A 23522-nucleotide genomic window follows, 5' to 3' on the forward strand; every position below is an offset into this window, starting at 1 on the left:
TGAAGCTAATTTTGTGTCATGAGTCTTCATGAATACTGCTGGAGCCATTTACTTTATGTGCCAAGCACTCTATGACACTAGAGAGAGTCTACTAATTTCATGGAACTTATATTTTAAAAAGAAAATACAGGCAATAAATTAAAATCAGATAGTGATCAATGCTAAGAGAGTGATAAATGTTAATATCAATGTTAAGACAATAAAACAGCGTCTCATCATAGGGCTATATTGATTTTGTCACGCACCTTTCCTGTTATCCAAGTTTGAGGCCAGAGGACTAATTCTGGGTGTCCCAACAAATCAAAACTGACCATTACCCCAAAAACCAAATGGAAAAAATAATAGGGAAAAATAACTTTAATCACTGTGCCTATACTGGAAAGACAAGTTGTGTCAAGTGTCTCAGTCCTATCTTTCAGGATATTAATGTGAGCTTTAGTTAAATAGAGGAAGAACTGGGCAGGAGACAAGAGGTATGTGACTTAAGCAGTCTTGGTCAAACTGTGATGTGGTTTATCATTCTCTTTGAGTTCTGATCACACCAAGTCTTATTGGTGTTGAGGAAATTGCCAGCTGTTCAAGGGGCAATTTCCACTTGCTTCACAGAATATTCATCTAATAGATCTATGATCCTGGAACGGGGGCAAATTCAGTTCCCATGGGACTATATTGCTCCTGCTGAGGGAAAGAAGCCTCTTCATCATTGATCTGTCTATAAGACTCGCTGTTTGTGGAAAAGAAGAGTAAAGACTGAAGATTTCTAGGCACCACTCCAAGGCCCTGGAACAGGACATAGTAAAAGCAAGAAGTCTGGAAAATATCTTAGTTTTTCTGACCTTGATGTCTTCAGTCTTGAAGGAAGCATATTATCAGCTTTAGATGAATACTCTTCAAACGATTAATATGCTTATGCTCATATAAATTAGTACAGCAATTATGGAAATGTTGTGGGGCCCCTCAAAGAAAAAAACAACAACAACTAGAAATAGAACTATCATATGATCCAGAGTTGTGCAGAAATCTGACCCAAAGTTTAATAAGGTAATAAAACAGGTGAATACAAAATGAAGGCAGAGATGTCAAACTTTATCCTGCTTTTAGTTACCCATTGGGCATCAGCAAACCCAACTGAAGAGACAGAACTTTTTAACAAAGGCAGCCTAAGTCCCTGTTTTACTTTCCTATTTGGGTGTTTACTGAAAACATTATCATAGATTTGTATCCTTTGGTTGCTTCTCTGGAAGACCCTCTGTCCTACAAAACTACTTCTCAGTTTTTCATCCTGTTCTCTCTTTGACTTGTTTCCTCCCCTAGATATTCCAATGCACTAAATTTATCTACTAAAGCAATGATATCAAACACCTTCCACTTAAACAAGATTCTTATTGTTTTTTAACTTAAAGTACATTTCAGAGATAGGGTCCTAGTTAAAAGCTAAGTAGACTTTTGATATATTGAGTTTCGCATCTAAAATATAACTGAGAAAGGTAGCTGAGAGACTCCAGGTCTTCAAGTTGGTAATACATTAAAAAGTTTTACTCTGAATACTGTAGGAAATAAGCCTGTAGAGAGAGGCAGGGGAGAATCAGAGAGTTCAGTTAGGAAGCTATTGCAATAGTCTGGGCAAAAGATGATAATCTGGGGGCCAGCATGGTAGCAGTAGAGTGGTGAGTGGATATATTGAACAGGTAATGCCTAGAAGATTCACGGCGATGGTCTTCATCAAATGCAGTTAAGAGTGAAGAAAACACAGGATAGAAAATAAGCACTAAATTGGGCAACATTATGGTTGTCAGTGGCCTTGGCAAAGAATCCAGGGCCTGACTTGAGTGATAAAAAAAGAGAATGAGAGGAATAAAGGTGGAGACAGACCACCTCACTCCTTTTGAAGAGTTTTGATGTAAAAAGAAGCAGAAAATTGGCAGCAGTAACTACCAGGTCAAGGGCAATTTATTTAGTTTTTAAGATAGGTGATGTTATAATATATTGAATGCTGATGGGAATGATTCAATGGAGATAAAATCTAATGATACATACCAGGGTGATGTTCTTTAATGAGAGGAGGTGGGATCTAATGCACAAGTAGAAGGGTTGGCAGAGACAATAGAAGATACAGTATGAAAACAGATTTGGTCATGATAGTACCTGATGTCTCTTGACTCTATTGTCTAAATGAAATAAGAAACAATATTATCAGGTGCGCTTGTGTGGGAACAGTGTTGGAGGTTTGAAGACAGAAAGATGTGAAATAGTTGTCTAAGGAAGTAGAGAGTGAATGGACTAGAGGAATATGGTACCGTTGCCAAGCAGCAGTGAGGGCCACTTGAAGTTGACAGACATGAGACCAAGCAGCATGGAGTGTGTTGGCTGCAGGTGGGGAAGAGTTCGAGAATTCAGTTTTACCAAAATGGATATTTGCCAGATGAGTACAATAGAGAGTGATTATATTGGTCATGTCCCCAATGTCTAGAAGAGAGGGGAACATGTTAGATAAGATGTCTGCACTTATGGAGCTTAGATTCTAGTGATGGACAAATAAAAGGGGGGGGGGTACAAATAAGGTATCAGGTAGTATTTTGCTAAGAAAACTGTAAAACAGGGTAATGATAGTCAGAATGGGGCTAGGGAGCAGCTCTGGATAGAATGGGTTGAAGAGGGTATTGCTGAAAAGATGACATTCAAATCAAGATCTGAATGATGAGAAGCCAGCTTTGTAAAACCAGAGGAAGAATTTTAAGGTAGACAGATGACAAATGGAAAGACATTGAGACAAGATTTGTAAGAGATAATAAATATATTTTAAAAATTGGTGACAGGGCTGGGTGCAATGGAGCACTTCTGTAATCCCAGCTACTAAAGAAGCTGAGATAGGAGGATAGCAAGTTCAAGGTAAGCCTGGGCAATTTAGTGAGACCTCTCAAAATAAAAAAAAGACTATAAAATAAAAGTATGTAAAATAAAAAGGTATGTAGCTTAAAGGTAAAACAATTACCTAGCATGTGTGGGGCCCTGGGTTTTATCTCTAGTGCTGAAAGGAAAAAAAAATTAGTGAAGATGCACTTGAAGGGATTTTGTTATTAATAAACACAGCACTGAAGGAGAGAGAAAAGTTGTGTACTCCCACAGGTTTCTGCCCTGGGATATGAATATTTACGCCACCATTGAGTAATTACAAGAGATAAAACTGGTTTAAGGGAGGGAAGATAATAAATTCATCCTTAGAATATACTGGATTTGTTCCTAGAACAGTGTCTGGACTCTAGAAAGCATTCACAAAGTATTGTTAAATGTTCGAGTGAGGGGTCTGTGGAGCAATTAAAAAATCTAGGACCTATTATTGATATAACCTGAGGTAAAGAGAGGACATTTAACAAGTGGACAAACTAAGGTACAGAAAGTTTAGGAAACTTGTTAAATATTTTCAAGCAAGTCATTATTAACTGTCAGAATGAAATCTATCTCAACTCCTTTTTCATTCATTGCTCAGGTTATACAATCATAATGTTTATTTCTCCATATAAAGGGTATGTCCTCTGAAAACAGCAACCCAATAACATTAGCAGTAACCAAATCATGCCTTTGATAGATCTTAGCATCTTCAAACCCAACCAAAATAAGCATGATTGTAGCACAGGTTACTGAACAGGTTATGTTTGCTGTCCAATATGTCCTTGGTTTACTGAGTTACAACAGGATACTAGCTGGCAGCATCTAGTGAGTCAGATAAGGAGCTTGAAAAAAAGATGTGACCATAGGGGAAATGTGTACACACCTCTTCTTGCATACATGAACTTGGACCTTTGAGCTAAGGTTAGGATTAGGTCAGTGCCCTATACTGAGTTGCAAGTAATGTGTCTTTCCTTTCTCATAGTATTGGCACCAAAACAGACTGGTAGACCAATGGTACAGAATAGAGGACACAGAGACTAACCCACAAAATTATAATTATCTTATATTTGACAAAGGTGCCAAAAACATGCATTGGAGAAAAGATAGCATCTTCAACAAATGGGAAAACTGGAAATCCATATGCAACAAAATGAAATTAAACCCCTGTCTCTCACCACATACAAAACTCAACTCTAAATGGATCAAGAACCTAGGAATTAAACCAGAGACTCTGCGTCTAATAGAAGAAAAAGTAGGCCCTAATCTTCATCATGTGGGATTAGGCCCCAACTTCCTTGATAAGACTCCTATAGCACAAGAATTAAAACCAAGATTTAATAAATGGGATGGAATCAAACTAAAAAGTTTCTTTTTAGCAACAGAAACAATCTGTGAGTTAAACAGAGATCCTACATCCTGGGAGCAAATTTTTACCCCTCACACATCAGATAGAGCACTAATCTCTAGGGTGTATAAAGAACTCAAAAAGCTAAGCATCAAAAAAACAAATAACCCAATCAACAAATGGGCCAAGGACTTGAACAGACATTTCTCAGAAGAGGATATACAATCAATCAACAAATAGATGAAAAAATGCTCATCATCTCTAGCAATCAGAGAAATGCAAATCAAAACTATTCTAAGATATCATCTCACTCCAGTCAGAATGGCAGCTATTATGAAGACAAACAACAACAAGTGTTGACAAGGATGTGGGGAAAAAGGTACACTCATACATTGCTGGAGGGACTGCAAATTGGTGCAGCAAATATGGAAAGCCATATGGCAATGCCTTGGAATTCTGGGAATGGAACCACCATTTGACCCAGCTATCCCTCTCCTCAGACTATACCCAAAGGACTTAAAAACAGCATTCTACAGGCATACAGCCACATCAATGTTTACAGCAGCACAATTCACAATAGCTAAACTGTGGAGCCAACCTAGATGCCCTTCAGTGGATGAATGGATAAAAAAAAATGTGGCATATATATACAATGGAATATTACTCGGCAATAAAAGAAAATAAAATAATGGCATTTTTAGGTACATGGATGGCATTAGAGAAGATAATGCTACGTGAAGTTAGCTAATTCCCCCAAAAACAAATGCTGAATGTTTTCTCTGATATAAGGAGGCTGACTCATAGTGGGGTAGGGAGGGGGAGTATGGGAGGATTAGATGAATTCTAGATAGGGCAGAGGGGTGGGAGGGAAAGGGAAGGGGCAGGGGATTAGCAAGGATGGTGGAATATGATAGACATCATTATCCAAAGTACATGTATGAAGACTAATCGTGTGTCAACATACTTTATATACAAACAGAGATATGAAAAATTGTGGTATATATGTGTAATAAGAGTTGTAATGCAAAAAAAACAAAGTACATGTATAAAGGCATAAATTTACGTGAACATACTTTATATACAAAGATATGAAAAATTATGCTCTATTTGTGTAATAAGATTTGTAATGGCTGTCATGTAGTTAAAAAAATAAAATCAATAGTAAAAAAAATAAAGGAAAGACAACATTTGACTTTGATGTAATTATATACCTTAGGCATTAAATTTATAATAATTATAAAACCCAGAGAGCCTAAGAGCCTGAGAAGATATACCAAAGAGAATGTACATTTAACTATAGCAAGAAGTGCTTTACAGAACTCTTGTTCAGTCACCTCTGAGAATTTTTACTCCCTTTCAATACCAAAGGTAAGGGAACACACTAAGATATTATCAAGTAAATTTTTGAGGACGCATGTCAGAGATGGTAGACAGCTCTGCACTGAAATTTGCCTGTGTGTCTTTTGTTTGAAAGAGCAGTTTCTGTTTTTCTTTTTTGTTTGTTTGCAGTACTGGGACTGAATTCAAGGTCTTGGTCATGTTACATAAGCACTTTCCTACTGAGCTACACCTCCATCCCTTTTTATTTTATTTTATTTGGGTGAGTGGGTGGGTAGTCCAGCTAAATTGGCAAGGCTGGCCTCGAACTTGTGATCCTCCTGCATTAGCCTCCTGAGTAGCTATGATAACAAGCAAGTGCCATCATGCCCAGCTTTTATTTTTCCTTTATAATTGAATACTTTTTAAAGTAGTCACAAGCAATTTCACTCATTTTCTTCTCTGTCCAGCAGGAAAACTTTTATGCAATCCACCTAGATAGTCCCTTTAACTTTTGAGTTTACTAGTGCTGGAATTTAACTTTTCTGACAAATTTTTACATAAGGAGCAAGTTATCAATAATAAAATTATATGAAGCCAAAATGTTCCCCATGATTCAGTCCACACTGAATTCCTAAGAACTCTCTGTGACCTTCCTCTTCCTCTAGTTGGAAAGAACCCAAAGCTTATCTTATACCCTAACTTCACAAAGCCTGGGTCTTACATTTGAAAAATGAACATATCTGTTGAACATATATATTTGTATTTCTGAGGTACAGGTGTAACATTAGGCCAAGGAAGTTCCCCATTTTGATACCCCAAAATGCTCAAAAATGGCACGTAAGGGGCTGGGAATATAGCTCAGTTCGGTAGAATGATTTCCTTGGACACACAAGGCCCTAGGTTCTATCCCCAGCACCAAAAAAAAAAAAAAAAAAAAAAAAAACAAGGCATGTAAAATAATCCTCAACATCAGAAGGCTTAAACAATCTGAGTGCATCTGAAAGGCCCATAATGCATAGTAATTCACAGTGAGGACAATGGAAGCTATCCTATAACACTGTTGTGAACACTAAATAAAACCACCTTTTTTTATAACTTTCATGTAAGTATTAATTCATATCATTTTCAAAATGCTTCTGTATGTGTATCGATATATGTGTGTCTCTTAATGTCATCATCTATAGAGGTGGAACTTCAGTTGGGCCTTTGTCTCCTTCATCATGCCATGTGTGTTATATCTCATATCTCATTTCCAGTTTATGTCTCCACCTTAGTTTTTCTTCTGGGGTGTATACATTTTACTAAGCAAATAAGGTAAAGGTAACTGTTGGTCAATTCAATGACTATTCTGCACATCTGTTTGTCCCTCAACACCTAGAGTTGCACTTACTATCTGGGAAAGTCTCTGCTATTAATAGTTTCTTTCTTTTTAATTTTTTTATTTGTTCTTTTCAGATATACATGACAGTAGAATGTACTTTGGCATATTATACATACATGGAGTATACCTCCCCATTCTTGTGGTTGTTCATGATGTGGAGTTAAATTGCTTGTATATTCATATATGAACACAGGAAAGTTATGTCCAATTCATTTTACTATCTTTCCTATTCTCATCCTCTCCCTTCCCTTCATTTCCCTTTTTCTAATGAAAAATACTTCTATTCTTCCCTCTCCCTGCCTTATTGTGTATTAGCATCTGCATATCAGAGAGAACATTCAGCCTTTGATTTGGGGGGATTGGCTTATTTCACTTAGCATGATAGTTTCCAGTTCCATTAATTTACCAGCAAATGCCACAATTTCATTTTTTATGGCTGAGTAATATTCCATTGTGTATATATACCATAGCTTCTTTATACATTCATCTGTTGAAGGGCACCTAGTTAGACTATAGCTTAGCTATTCTCAATTGAACTGCTATATACATTGATGTGGCTGCAGCACTGTAGTGTGCCAATTTTAAGTCCTTTGAATATAAGCTGAAGAGTTGGATAACTGGGTCAAATGGTGATTCCCTTCCAGGTTTTCTTAGGAATCTCCATACTGCTTTACAGAGTGGTAAATATCGCCAATATTTACTATTATTTATATTCTTGATAATTACTATTCTGATTGGAGTGAGATGAACTCATTGTAGTTTTAATTGGCATTTCTGTAATTGCTAGAGATATTGAACATTTTTTCATGTTTTTTGTCTGCTATTAATATTTTCAGAATAGTGCAGACCTAGTTTGTCTGGCCTGAGTTGGCCTATATGCTGACTGCATAGTCTCAGGAGGCCTGTCTCCTGGTATGTTATTCACTCCCATAGTCTTGAAGACTGGTGTGATTTTAACTACTAATTTTTTAGAACAACTGTTAACCCCATAAGACTGAGAGTTGCCTGGGTTGTCTTATTTCACTAAGGTGTTTATCCCTTAGTCCTAGAGCATCTTGTTTTCCATGGATGGAGGTCCCTGACTATTCCAAACCTACCAACTTCAATTCCTGGCTTCCAGAAGTCTACCTGGTTATTTACATTCCAAACTACAAAAAAGGAGAAGGAGTGCAAGACTAGATCAAGCCATTTTTTAAAAAACGTTTAGTTAGTAGTTGCTCTCATTTGCTCTTCTTACATTCCTTGGTGAGAACTTAATCATAAATTTACACATAGCTTCAAGGAGAACCAGGAAAATATAGTTCCCCTTTAGGCAGCCCCATTCCAAAGGAATATATGATATTGTAAGAGGAGGGGAAAACATTTTAATGAGTATCTAGTAGTTTCTGCTACTCATCTAGCCACTATAATTCTATGTTAATTCTTCTCTTGATATGCTCATTCCCACTCCAAGGAAGACAACACCAAACCCAAACCCATCCAGCTACTGCACTCAACTTGAATTGTAGGTCTGCTTGACTAGCAATTGTCTCTCTCAGAGTCAGACGTAGCTCCTTGTGGTTCAGTGATTCATTAACTGAAAGAACACCAGTCTGCCTTCTCCAACACCCAGTAAACCATGGTTTAATAGAAACTGGATGGTTGTATATAAGATGTCCTGTGCTTAAGCATCAACTACCAAGGGGCCCTTCTGTTACCATAGGTCTTGGGAGGGATGGAATAGGAAACTAATTCTGAAACCTGAAAGGAGATACATTTAGGTACTGAAAAAAAGAACATTACTTTCTCTTCTAGGAGAAAGTAGCATTAGACAAAAGGAAAGTTACTTGGTGACAAAAAGCATTCTTTTTGATGATTATCTGTCAGGACAGATACTAGTAAATAAAGGTTTTAGTGAAATATTGCAGGAGCAAAGTGAGAAGAGAATCCAGAGCAAAATTAAATAGCAGGTCTTTTTTAAAAAAAATATTTTTAACACAATGCCTTTAATTTTTTATGTGGTGCTGAGGATCGAACCCAGGTCCCGCCCATGCTGAGTACTCCACTCCTGAGCCACAATCCCAGCCCCAATAGCAGGTCTTTAAAATAAAAACTATTCGACTAAGTCATCTTTATGTATCCATTGAAAGATAAGGAATATTTTGATGAATAATTGTTTTGACAGAAGCACATCAAAAAGTAAAAACAGGGGCTGGGGATGTGGCTCAAGCGGTAGCACGCTCGCCTGGCATGCATGCAGCCCGGTTGGATCCTCAGCACCACATATAAAACAAAGATGTTGTGTCCGCGAAAACTAAAAAAAAATAAATATTAAAAAAAGTAAAAACATTCTGCCTGGTGCTGTGGTGTTCACCTATAATCCCAGTGGCTCAAGATGTTGAAGCAGTAAGATCACAGGTTCATAGCCAGCTTCAGCAACTTAGTGAGGCCTTAAGAAACTTAGGCCCTATCTCAAAATAAAAATAACATGGCTCAATGGTTAAGTACCCCTGGGTTCAATCCCTGGTGCACCCCCTCCCCCAAGTGAAAACATTCATTTTTATTACTTGGGGTGTGTGTGTGTGTGTGTGTGTGTGTGTGTGTGTGTGTTTATATACACATACACATACAAATATATACTCACATATGACTCCACCTTTGATACTCTTTTCTTTCATTCTCCCATTAGGTGATATGGAGACCATGTGTTCCCCATTCTGTGCTAACTATATTTTAATATAATTCAGACCACATATTGGACAGGCATCTTCCTGATGGAGTAAAATGATTGTCTGAGTCAAAGATCTATTTTTGACTATATTTAAAAGTGTTGAAATGAAGCCTGCTATAGTTCAGCTAAAAGCAGTTTAAAACATGCATGGGAATTTTAAAGTAAATTTCTCCCAATAGTGTAGATCTGAGGATCAAGTATATGAGGTGGGGAGGACACAGAGAAGGGGGTAGAATCACCTGTTTGAATGGATCCCCTGAAATGTAGGTGTTCTGCACTTACGTATTTGTATCAAGCTTGACTAGGAGTTATTGATAGTTTCACTTCAGTAGTAGGAGTTTATTACTTTAAGGGAAAAGCAGGAAGTTAAAAAGTTGTTGCAGCCCATAGGGAAGCAAAGGAGATTAGAAGACTATTCTGTCTCCAGAGGGAGTAAAAAGGCACTGCCAACAATAGCAGCTGAAAAATACAGAAGTTGTAGATGATTTTTTTCCTGCCCATAGCAGATTCAAACCCTGTTTTCTTCCAATTAAGAGAGAGAGAATTGGTGCCCAGGAGTGGGTTGAGGTGTTGTCTGAAAGGAGGTGGGGCCAAACAGCACCAGCCCATTGCTGCTGTTTGTACTTTCCTAGTTTATATTTCTTTCCTAACAGCAGAACGAGGAAGTTCCAGATCACAGCTGAAGGATCAGTCAGGTGCTTCTGGAAAGAGAGTAAGATGACACTGAGGACTTCTCAGCTCTGGTTCTTGTAGACACAGGGCTGCCCCATCCTGTGCAGGAGATTCCTTCTAAAGAGGGCAACCAAATCTGGCTTCCCCCAAATCACTTCTTGTTAACAGCATTTTTCTTTTTTCTTTTTTTAGTGTCATGGCAGCTGTCTTTCTTAAGAACTGTTGACAGATTTGTGCTTTCTGTCTCTTGTTCTTTCTTTAGGACAAGTGGCATTGCCCAAGCAAGGTGGAGATCTCTGAAGACCATGATCAAGAAAAGAATCTGTGTGATTGGGGCTGGAGTCTGTGGGCTCTGTTCTATCAAGTGTTGCCTGGATGAAGACTTGGAACCTGTTTGCTTTGAAAGGACTGATGACATTGGAGGGCTCTGGAGGTATCAGGTAAGTCTCCTTGTCCCTTAATATTTGAGTACCTCCCTGCAACTGGGTGCATGCAATATTTTATCTCATGTCAGGTAATATGAGAGCTCAATAGTGACCAACCTGATTCTGCCTGTTGACTTAACATCCTCCCACCCCATCTTTTATGAAGGTTTCTCTTCCCTCTGTTGGCTGCAAAATTCATCACACATGACTCTGTTTCCTTTTCCAATGTCTATGAAATCTACAGAGAACATTTTTATTTCATTAGTTTTGCTGTTTTTCAGAAGAGGGAAACAGTCTGGTGAGGAGGGGAGAATGAGTAACAAAACCACACACATTAGAAAGCACATAAGGATTAGAAAATGGAGAGTTGTTGCTTCTGATATGTCTAAAGGTAAATGAGCTAGAATTACCTGGTAACAACTCCTTCTAGGAACACCCCTCCTGCCTTCAATCATTAACCTTATTTTTCCTATTAAAAAAAACCCAGGTATTTCTGACAATTCTAGTCCTTGAATAAAATATAAAATCTGATAGTATTGTTTGCTTCTTGCATTGAGAAGTTCAAAGTCCTTTGTTTTCCAGAAGAGGGCAGAGTGCAGAGGACACCTGCAACTGGATTTTTCTTGTTCTTGCTTATATACAGCTTTAAAGTTAAATTGTTCTAATATGCACCCTCATTGATCTCTAATTCGTATTTGCTTTTAAACTCATTTTCTGAACCAGTGAATTCTGTCCATCTACAACTACCAAAAAAAAAAAAAAAGTTAAAAAAGTGGCCTCATGATATTTCTTTGTTGAACATAATTATTATATCTTGGCTCCATTTTGGGAACTAATTATATTTAACAATACTCTTATTCAGGTCCAAAATGGACCCTCTTAGCAAATCCCTATGCCTTTATCAGAATCAGTCAGACATGGGCTGAAAAATCTGTTAATTCATTTTTAGTAACAGAAAATTCTACTCTTGGAATCCTGTCACACCCTAGTGTAGAGGTTAAGAGCACTGTTTTAGATTCAAAGACTGTCTCATTTACAGGAAGTATGGCCTTGGGCAAATCATCAAACCTCTCTGTGCCCACTGTTTTTTAATCTTTAATCTTTAAGAAGGGATAATAGTAATACCCACTTTCTACAGTTATACTGGGTAATAAGTTAATAAATAATTGAGTCAATCACTTATAAAAGTGCCAGCTCTGCACAGTGCTACATGTCAGTTATTATTCAGGCCTACAGTGGGACCCCTGACATTTTGAGTCTCCATAGGCATCCTAGCCAGGTTTGGCAATTATTGAACAAGACTTAAATCAGTTGAGGCAGGGATGATGTTGGCAGGGTAGCCATTATCCTGTCTAACATATTTCAGGTTTTTATCTATAAAGTGATTTAAAGTTATTACCTGCTAAAAACACAGCATGAGGATTTAAAAAAAAATTATCCTCTGGGCAAAATTTCAACACCTTACGAACTGCTTCCTTGAAAAGAATAAACTGTTTCATTGTAATGCTCTAACTTCTTGTAACACAGACATACCTATATGGTTCACCATTATATTCTAGACCAAGAATGATGCCTGGCACATATTAGCTTTCCAATATATTTATGTTTAATGTATAGATTCCTGAGAAGGAAACTATCCTGAGTGGCTGCTAAGAATGTTTATGGAGCTGAGACCCTCCTTCTCACATTTTCCACAGTTACAAAGCTATGGAGACTAGGGTATTATAAACATCCTTTAATGTTGGACTGAACATATTTTACATGCTGTTGGTGGTCACCTTGAGAATTTTTTCTGAGACATGCCTATCATTTCCTTGCTTGTTTTTTGGAGTCTAGTTGTCTCTCCACACATCCCCCCACACACCAAAACAAACAAACAAACAAAAAACAAAAACCCTTTTTTTATAATTTGTTAGCGGTTTCACGTGTGGAACTGGCTTAAGCACTTTGGAATTCCACCTGCACTGCCAGATGTCCAGTAAGAACACTGGGAATTCAGGGCTTTCATTTTCTCCTTTCTTTGACAGGTTCCTGGGATTCAGTATATTTTTATTTTCTTTTCAGTACCATTTAAACTTACCTATCATGATTCCTTTTTCTTTTTTCTATCTGCCAAACAAGTGTTTTCTCAGATACCACCATTTGTTTTTCTTCTCTCTTTTCCTTTTATGTTCCACCTGCCAAACTGGTATTGCCTCCTTCTTGTATAGCTGAATACTTTCTAATAATAATCATATAAGTTCTCAAGACATTAATTTCAATTAATTCTTGATCTCTTCATTAACATTAAATAAGATTTATGTTGGAAAGTAGGTGCTAATGGGATATATATCAGTTTATTTTACGTTAACTTATGAATGCAATAGCATTAAAAAGTAATAAATTTGGGCTGGGACTGTGTCTCAGTGGTAAAAGACTTGCCTGGCACATGTGAAGCACTGGGTTCAATCCTCAGTACCACATAAAAATAAAGGTATTGTGTCCACCTACCACTAAAAATACATATTAAAACAAAAAGTAAGAAATTTATTACAAAATGCTGAGGATTAAATAAGTACTCAATGCTATATAATAATCTTTGCTACTTTTTGGTCAAACTGCATTATTAAAAATCATGAAAGCATGCTAGATCATGTGTTTCAAAATTCAATGTACACATGAATTACTGGAGATTCTGATGAATTAATTTAGGGTATACCAAGAGTCTACATTTCTAACAAGCCCTAAGTAATATTTATGCTGCTGATCAGATAACTACATCACATAGTAAATTTATAAAGTATAGACAAATAGATACTATGTGGACACAATGTAATGTAAAATGTTGCTGTTTAATCTGTTAATTTAAAATAGAAAATTAATAAACACCCTTAAATGAAATGTTTTTTTAAAAAACTATAAATTTTATAACTCTCAAAAAAAGAATAAGACAATTAATGGATTTAAAAAACACTTAAAAGGAAACAGCTATCAGCTTTCACTGCACACTGAAGAATTAAGCACTGGGATAACATTAACAAAAAATGATATCAGCCCATTCATTAGATTCTGATTGTATTGCTCTGGAGTCCCAATAAAGCTCTCTGCTTGGTATTTCTAATACACAATTGATGTGAAGGAGCAAGGTTTTACAGCTTCTACCCCAGCTTGCCCAGATCATAAATGAGGATGACATTGCATCCTTAAAATAAGATCAGTAATAGTTTATGACACAGACATTCTGAACCTGAAACTCTCTCTAGAGGATGCAGAGATACAGAGAAATAGCTTCCTCCCACTGCCCTCAGGCATTTTGCGGTTTAGCTAAGAACATATGCAGAAAGGATTTTTGAAGTTGATGGAGTAAACTAGTGCTGTGAACTCTCCAGGGCCAGCATACTACCTCTTACTGGCAATCCTCACACTTGTCTGCACATTAACAGGGAGCACTTAAAAGAACTTCTAGGAGTAAAACCCTGGCTCTGGTATTTTTTGAAAAGTTCTCTGATTTCAATATACAGATAACAGAACTGAGAATTACAGTTCGAACAGTGCTCTTGTCCATGGGATTTGTAGACTATGACAAGGAAACAGAAGTCATCATTCCTCCCACCGAAAGGGAGTCATTTTTCTCCTTGTTTTGTCCTTCTATTCCTTTAATCCATTCATTTCCAACTTACTCCATTATATCCCCTCTTCCCCCCCGCCCCCCGCTTTAAAAAAAAATTCTTTAATAGGCTTTTTTTGAGAGCAGTTTTAAGTTTATACAAATTGAGCTTCTACCTTTATAGGTGTACAGTTTTCCTCATTATCATCATCCCCCTATAGTGTGCTACATTTATTACAATCAATGACAGATTATCCATCATTCACAGCTCATGGTTTACATGAGGTTCACTATTGGTTTTGCACATTCTATGGGTTTGAGTAAATGTATAAGAACATATATTTAGATTATGTTTCAATTGAGATTTTTCTGCTGTTTTCTCATGGTTACTGAGATTATAGATTTTTGAAAGTAATACTGAAAATGGAAAGTACCATCCTCACTATGTCATATCAAAGATACATTTTGTCAGTAAGCCTTATCATTATTTTGTTAATGGTGGTATGTTCCTTAAAGTGGAATTTGTCAGATTTTTCCAGAGTAAACTTTATCCCTTTTATCTCTCTTGCTTTGCTATACTATATTCTTTGAAGAAAGATTACTATGCACAGCCTACACTTAAGGACAAAGTTGGCTATTTTTAGCCTTCTGTCTTCCCACACAAAATTAGAATCAGTTTGTTGATGTCTAAAATGTATTGCACTGCATCTATATATCAAGTTAGGAAGAAATGACATCATAGTTTTGTGTCTACAAATTCATTCTCATAATTATATAACTAATTCATTCCTAAGCATACATTAATCATTCACTATATATATCAGGTACTGTGTTGATGACAGAAATATAAAGAATAATAAGACATATATACTAATCTCAGGTCCCTTAAAATCATAGAAACAAATGCAAAATAATATAGTATGTTTACACTGCTTTTCTAGCAATATGAATTGAAAGGTTTGGGGACTTGGAGGATCAATGGAACTACAGGAAAGTCTTCATCAGAAAAGTAACATTTGATATGACTCAAATGATAGGAATTTTTCAAGAAATAGTAATATGCACAAAAGTTTAAAGTTGTGAAAGAGCCTACTAGAATATTTCAGCTAATAATTTAATGATTTAGGAATATGGGATTTGTTAAGGGGAATACTGAACGATGACTAAAAGTTATATTGGGCTAGATTGTGAAATGTACTAAATTTTAAAATAAATATGTTGGTTTCCAGAAGGAATTAGAAGCCAATAAGCAGTGGAGTAACAGAATGTTCTTTGTATTTAGCAGAACACCTGTGGAATAGTGTCAAAGATAAATTGTACATCATAATGAGATACTGTAATATAACTAAACCACTCATGGATTTGGGGGATATTTTAAGTTATTATTAACTAACACAAACTTAATTAAATAATAATTAATTTAAATAATATAAAAGTGGTATCTTTTTGAATTTGACTTTTATATTATTCCACAATTTTCCTTAGAAAATTTCAGAAATGACACAAATATGTCTCATTCACGTTGTTTTGAATGAAATTTTTATCTATTTCATAATTTGTTATGTATTATGTGAAAATTGCTTTTTCTATACATACCTTTTGCAATTCAATTTGACATAGATTTATTAAACATTTATTAAGGACTATTTATAATTCTAGATACTCTAGAAAAAAAACACGACTACAATTTAAAGGAATTATAATCCAATAGGGGAGATAAAGTCTAGTAGACATTATAGAGGCTTTTGAGTTCTAAGCAAGAAATAGGAACTTTATAGGAAATGTGAACAGCTAAAATATTAATTAGGGCAGAGATATAGTCACAACCACACCCTAGAATGTATACTTTGTTGAAATAAGTAAGATAGATAAGACTTGAAAGCAGACTCATGAAAACTTTATTAGCAGTCAAAAAGACATGATTATGGGACAGACAAATGAGTATAATCAATTTCAAATTCCTAGACTACATAATTCTTTAATAAGAATTGGGAGGAAAATAAACCTGATTGTGGACAAATACAATGTTCTGTTTTGTGGACATTTAATATTTCATAATACCCACTCTCCTCTTATTTATTCATTTCTGTAATAAAAAAGAAGAGTGTCCGAATTGGTGAAGGTGATTTTCTATAATCAAAAAGAATTTAAATATAACAGATTTGAAAACATGTGATTTGTGAAATTTTGTGACAGAATAATATGCTAGGTTCATATTCATTATTTTATTAGATCACCACATCAACCCATGAAATAATTAATTGGAAATTTTTGAGGAAGCAAAGAGTTTGTTGTAGGAAGACACTGAATTAGGGATTAATGTCATCTAAAGCAGTGCTTCTCTGTTTTTATGTGCATCTGAATCAACTGAGGATTTTGATAATATGTCAGTTCTGATTCAGTAAATCTAGAGCAGGGCCTAAAATGATGCATTTCTAACAATCTCCCTAGTGATCCCCTTTGTGCTGGTCCACAGACGGTAGTTTGCAGAGCAAGGATCTAGAGCAGTGGTTCACAAATTTCAGTTATTTTTTCTTAAGCATTTAATTTGCTTCCTTTTAATTTTATGAATAATGCTGGCACTAACATCCTTCAACAAAAATCTTTGTTTACAAGTCTGAATATTTCTTTAAAAGGCTATGTAAATTTCAAGGATTTTTCTATACATTGTAAAATTACTCAAAAAATATTGAATTAACTTATACTCTCCCTAATATGTTTTGATTTACCCAATTTTTACTCATTTAAATAACTATTACTTACCAATAGTAAAAATGGGGTAAATAACAACTTATACTGAAAAGAGACTTAGTACATTTTCTTGAGAGCAATGTCTCAATATAAATGAAAATTCTTGAGATTTATCCTTTCAACTGGTAAGTTCTCACTTGAAATCTCATGTGATTGCCATCTGATGACAGCTAAGACTGGATTTACACATGTTTAGAACTTCAGATGGGATAGCTAGAAATTCTAGTTGAATATTTCTCTACTCTAGATATTTTCTTCAACATGCCTAGGTTGGGCTTCCTAACAGTATTGTGGTTTTAGTGTAGTTGGACTTTGTTATAGTTTAGATCTAGAATATCCTCAAAAAGCTCATGTGTTTGAGTCCATCCCATATATTGATTCTTGGTTTTAATTCTTGCATCACAGGAGACATTAAGGAAGTTGGGGCCTAATCCCACATGATGAAGATTATGGCCTACTTTTTCTTCTATTAGACACAAGGTCTCTCATTATATTCCTAAGTCCTTGATCAATTTTGAGTTGAGTTTTGTGCATGGTGAGAGATAGGGGTTTAATTTCATTTTGTTGCATTCTGATTTCCAGTTTTCCCAGCACCATTTGTTGAAGAGGCTATCGTTTCTCCAATGCATGTTCTTGGCACCTTTGTCTAATATAAGATAATTGTAGTTTTGTGGGTTAGTCTCTGTGTCCTCTATTCTATACCATTGGTCTACTAGTCTGTTTTGGTGCCAAAACCAGGCGGTTTTTGTTACTATTGCTCTGTAGTATAGTTTAAGGTCTGGTATAGTGATGCTACCTGCTTCACTCTTCCTGCTAAAGATTGCTTTAACTATTCTAGGTCTCTTATTTTTCCAGATGAATTTCATGATTGCTTTTTCTATTTCTCTGAGGAATGTCATTGGGATTTTTGATCAGAATTGCATTAAATCTGTATAGTGATTTTGGAAGTAGGGTCATTTTGATAATATTAATTCTACCTATCCAATAATCTGTGAGGTGAATAGAGAGCCTACATCTTGGGAGCAAATCTTTACCCCTCACACATCAGATAGAGTACTAATCTCTAGGGTATATAAAGAACTCAAAAAGCTAAACACCAAAACAAAACAAAAAAACAAAACCAATCAAACAAAAACAAAACAAAAAACCACAAATAACTCAATCAATAAATGGGCCAAGGACCTGAACAGACACTTCTCAGAAGATGATGTACAATCAATCAACAAATCTATGAAAAAATGTTCATCATCACTAGCAATTAGAGAAATGCAAATCAAAACCACAATAAAGATTTCATCTCACTCCAGTAAGAACGGCAGCCATTATGAAGACAAACAACAATAAGTGTTGGCAAGGATGTGGATAAAAGGTACACTCATACACTGCTGGTGGAACTGCAAATCGGTGCAGCCAATATGGAAAACAGTATGGAGATTTCTTGGAAAATTGGGAATGGAACCACCATTTGACCCAGCTATCCCTCTCCTCGGTCTATACTCAAAGGACTTAAAAACAGCATACTGCAGGGACACAGACACATCAATGTTCATAGCAGCACAATTCACAATAGCTAAACTGTGTAACCAATCTAGATGCCCTTCAAGAGATAAAAAAATGTGGCATATATACACAATGGAATATTATTCAGCAATAAGAGAATAAAATCATGGCTTTTGCAGGTAAATGGATGAAGTTAGAGAAGATAATGCTAAGTGACTTTAGGCAGTCCCCAAAAACCAAATGCCAAAAGTTTTGTGTTTTGTTTTTTATATATATAAGGAGGCTGATTCATAGTTGGATAGGGTGGGAGCATGGGAGGAATCATGAACTCTATATAGGGCAGAGGGGTTGGTGGGGAAGGGAGGAGGCATGGAGTTATTAATGATTTTGGAATGTGATGATCATTATTTTCCAAAATACAGGTAGGGGAAGACACAATTGTATACAACCAGAGATATGAAAAATTGTACTCTATATGTTTAATAAGAAGTGTAATACATTCCGCTGTCATATATATATATATATACACACATATATACACACACACACATACACACACACACACACATACACATACACACACACTCATGTGTTCAAGTCTTGATATCCAATGCACCATTGTCTAAAGGTGGGTCTTTTGGAAAGTGATTGGTTCATGAGGGCTCTGACCTCATCAATGGATTAATTCATTGGCACCTGAATGGACTACTAGGCAGTGGTGGATAGTGTATACAGATTGAACATGGTTGGCAGAAGCAGATAATGGGGACAGGAGAGTTGCCCTTTGGGACTATATCTTGTCCTGGGCCTCTTCCCTTAACCCTGATTTCTGGCTGCCATAGCTGAGAAGATTTCCTCTGCCATGCCCTTCCATCATGATGTTCTGCCTTGCCTAAAGCCAAAAGCAATGGAGCCAAAACCTCTGAATCCATGGGCCATAATAATTCTTTCTCCTTGTCAGGTATTTGGGTCACCAATGAAAACTAACTTCTTATATGGCTGCTGGCTTGCACCACAGTGAGCCTTTCAAGAGACCCAGATGGAAGCTGCAAGGCTACTTATGACTTAATGTTGAAAGTCATTCAGTGCCATTTCAACTGTTGGTCAAAAACAAGTCATAAACATAACTGAGATTCAAGGAGAAGGAACTACACAGGGGCACAAGTACTGGGAGATGAGTGGAGGTCATGTATGTGTGTAATTTGTTTGAATTGACATTTATTTCAGGAAATTTTTTCAACTGTTGATTGGCTATTTGTAAATCATGAAATTAACTCACAAGTTGCCATAAATGCTTCTTATTTACTGCAGAAAAATCCTGAAGAAGGAAGAGCCAGTATTTACAAATCAGTGATCATCAATACTTCTAAGGAGATGATGTGCTTCAGTGACTACCCCATCCCGGATCATTATCCTAACTTCATGCACAATTCCCAGATCCTAGAATATTTCAGGATGTATGCCAAAGATTTCGACCTTTTAAAGTATATCCAGTTCAAGGTAGGCAGTTTTGTGGGTGTCTTTGTGTTTGAAGTTGTTCACCAAGTAAATGAATGTGGCTTCATTAACCAGTATGTAAATGTAAATATTAGAGCGATATACTCGAGTACAAAAACTTAAGAGCTTTCATGGAAAGCTCTCTCTTATATATTTTGGCTGCAGATACAGAAAGATACCTGCCCGAGTATTTTCATTGCCTTCATTTCACATTCCCTGCTTATAATCAAGGAGATGAGGGGAATGAATAAGTATGGGAACTTTGAATCCTTCTGTTCCCCAAACTTGTCCACTATTTCTTAATTATTTTATACTTTCTGAAGCACTTTTGAATATATTATTTTATATGATCATCACAAAGTACTTAGTGACTGGGAAGTTATTGAGAAAGCAAAGAAGTTGAATCAGGTGGAGAGTGTAGAACATTGAACTGGGAAACAAACCCCTGAATTCTGGCCCTTGTTCGTACCACTAATTAGTAACCTAAGACAAGTAAGTTTCTCAACTTGAATTTTACCTTAATTTTATTTTCTGTAAAAGAAGGTGATTGTACTGTATAACTTTTGGTTCCTTCCTTTTCTAAAGTCTGCCATGATTTTCCCATAATTTATAATCATGGCCATATTAAATCACCTGGCATAAAGTCCAAACATTCCACCTTTTTATGTTTAGCAACAATAATAAAGTGGCAACATTTGGTGACAATTTCCAAAGCCAGTTATTTATAGCCCAGTGGTGCATCTCTTCATTTGTTTAAGTGACACTTTTTGAATAAGTTTATTACTGTACTAAGCAGTGATGATGCAAAGACAAAAAAAAACCATAAGTAACTTAACAGTCTAAGTTAAGGACAGAGAAAAATGAAGAAAATTATTATTATACATATAAGTAATAAACCAAGTGACAAGCGCTATAGAGAGCTATACATTTGCAGCTCAGAAGAGGGATGTTTAACTCATCAGGGCAGAGGAATCAAGTTCCAGGAAAGATTTTTGGAGAAGACAATGTCCAAGCTGAGGCTTCAGTAGGAAGGAGTCCTCCAAATGAAGAAGGAATAAAAGGGTGATCCAAGTAGAAGAACCAGCTTGTGTAAAAACACATGACAGGAAATATAAATAGTACAGGATGGTTAAAGCATAGACAGTGTCTCTATTAGTCAACAAAGACATTATAGCCAAGACCCTAGAAGCACATTGGAATACATTCTTGATGTTTCCTTTGGCTGGGCAGAGTAACCCATATTTATTGTTTCTCTTTTTTTTTTTTTTTTTTTTTTTTTGGAAAAGCTAAAAATTATGCTACTGACTACCCTATCTCACAACCTGTTTCTTTATAGTTACTTGTAAAATGGGCATATGTAGAAGGCAAACAGAGATTTCTTTATAAAAAATAAGAGCCACTGACATATGTTCCTGCTCTAACAGGAAAGGTAGCCTCATAGTCACATGTTTAAGCCCAGTCAAAGAGAACAGGACTTGGGAATAAAAAGACATCAGACAGTTTAAGGATGTCTGGGGTTAGTGGAGAAATAGGTGTTTAGTGCTGAGTGCCACAGAAGTACAGGAGAAATCCAAGCTTTATTCAGGTGCTACAATGCCTTAAGACTTATTGTCCTAGCAATTTCTACTTTTCTAGAAGCAGAGGAGAATACACTGGTCTGTCAACTCTGTTTTACTTTGTCTGCCTTATAGTTTTCTCACTCAGACCACAGGCCCAAACAAAACTGTTCTTTATGGAGGATGAAAATCAAATACTCTTGCAAGGACCCCAATGATGTGATGGTGCCTATGGTATCAGCCCTTTGTGTAACATTTTGCAGGAAAGGTCATGTCAGGGAAGATACCCACTGTACAGGCTCTGTGTATGTCACTTTTCTTTCAGACTACTGTGTGCAGTGTGAAGAAGCAGCCTGATTTCTCTACTTCAGGACAATGGGAGGTGGTCACTGAGTGTGAAGGAAAAAAGGAGGTTAATGTCTTTGATGGAGTCATGGTTTGCACTGGCCATCACACTAATGCTCACTTACCTCTGGAAAGTTTTTCAGGTTAGTGACCTTCTAGGAAGGAGATTGACATTTGAGCCATGCCTATGACCCTGAGAAATAGAAGGGTTATGGTCTGAGTGATTTTTACCTTGGGGTGAAATAAGAGCATAATTATGCATGTTCCCTTGAAGATGGAATAACTTGTATTACTGCCATTTGGGGACTAGAGTTAATGGTAATTTTAGAGTTTAGAGGTCTGTAAACAATCATGCCACCAATTAATGACATTTCAGTTAAGGCTGGAGTACATATAGAATGGCGATCCCATAAGATTATAAGGGGACTGAAATTTTTCTATTGCTGAATAGTATCATAACCATTATAACATCATGGTGATACTGATGTACAAAACCTTCTGTGCTGTCAGTTGTATAAAATTATAACCCATACAATTACGTATGTGGTACACAATACTTAATAATAAACAACTGTGTTACTGGTTCACATATTTACTGTGCTATATATTTGTTTTGGTGTGTAGTCCTTCTACTTATAGAAAAGTTTACTGTAAAACTGCCTGCCATGTTACACCAGCAATAACCTCACATGTCTCATGATTATTGTGGATCTTGACTGCATCAAGAGGCCATATTGAGTGGCTGGCCCATACAATATAGGCTTATGTAGGTACTTCTGTGATTTTTAACAATGATGAAACCAACTTACAGTAAAATTTTAAGAATGTATGTATATCTGTCAAGTGGCACATGATTGTATTTAGCTTTACAATAACTTTGATTTTCCTTTTTATTTTTAATTAATTTATTTATTTTAATTAGGTATACATGACAGCAGAATGCATTTTGATTCATTGTATAGCACAACTTTTGCAGCACAACTCTTCATTTCTCTGGTTGCACATGATGTACTGTCACACCATATGTGCTGTCATACATGTACGTAGGTTACTGATGTCCATCTCATTCCACCATCTTTCCTACCCCCAACTTTGGTTTTCCTAAGGATCATAAAGGAAGACTGTGGAACACTTACTTAGTATTGGTTCAGATATAAAATTTTTCAGTAATTGAGGAAACAAACAAATGTTGAATTTCTAAGGCTTAAATGAAAGCTTGAATAGTTTAGTTTCAATTTTGGTCCTAAACTTTTTAAAAAAAATTCACTTTATGTATATCCTAGAGTATATGAAAACATATATACTCTAATTAAAACAGGAGTATATAATTAAGGGAATGAACGACAAAAAGAGAATGGCAGTTTTCTGAGGCAGTTTGGATTTATGAGTCTACAAATCCAAAATACAAACTACTTATGATAAAGGGATAACAAGTTACTATTCCAAGGCTCTGGAAGAAAAAAAATAAGCAAAAGTATTTAGAAAGACAAGAGTAGCTGAATAAAGGGAGAACATGTGGAGAATATGTGCTTCAACTTTAAATTC

At 36.1% G+C, this 23522-nt stretch overlaps 2 protein-coding genes across 9 annotated transcripts in view; one reads left to right on the forward strand and one right to left on the reverse strand.

The window, feature by feature from the left end:
• The window catches only part of LOC139707272 (uncharacterized), a 136828-nt gene that overhangs the window by 87269 nt on the left and 26037 nt on the right, over positions 1-23522 (reverse strand). The window lies entirely within an intron of this gene.
• LOC114080441 (flavin-containing monooxygenase 5-like) overlaps positions 10282-23522 on the forward strand; it is a 32064-nt gene continuing 18823 nt past the window's right edge. Inside the window, exons 1-4 of the mRNA XM_027922053.2 lie at positions 10282-10357; positions 10580-10757; positions 19891-20079; positions 21958-22120. Of these exons, the coding sequence (XP_027777854.2) occupies positions 10623-10757; positions 19891-20079; positions 21958-22120 (487 nt within the window). The 5' untranslated portion in view covers positions 10282-10357; positions 10580-10622. The remainder of the gene's footprint in view (positions 10358-10579; positions 10758-19890; positions 20080-21957; positions 22121-23522) is intronic.

The sequence above is a fragment of the Marmota flaviventris genome, chromosome 10 (assembly GCF_047511675.1).
Source record: "Marmota flaviventris isolate mMarFla1 chromosome 10, mMarFla1.hap1, whole genome shotgun sequence".
NCBI classification, from domain to species: Eukaryota; Metazoa; Chordata; class Mammalia; order Rodentia; family Sciuridae; genus Marmota; species Marmota flaviventris.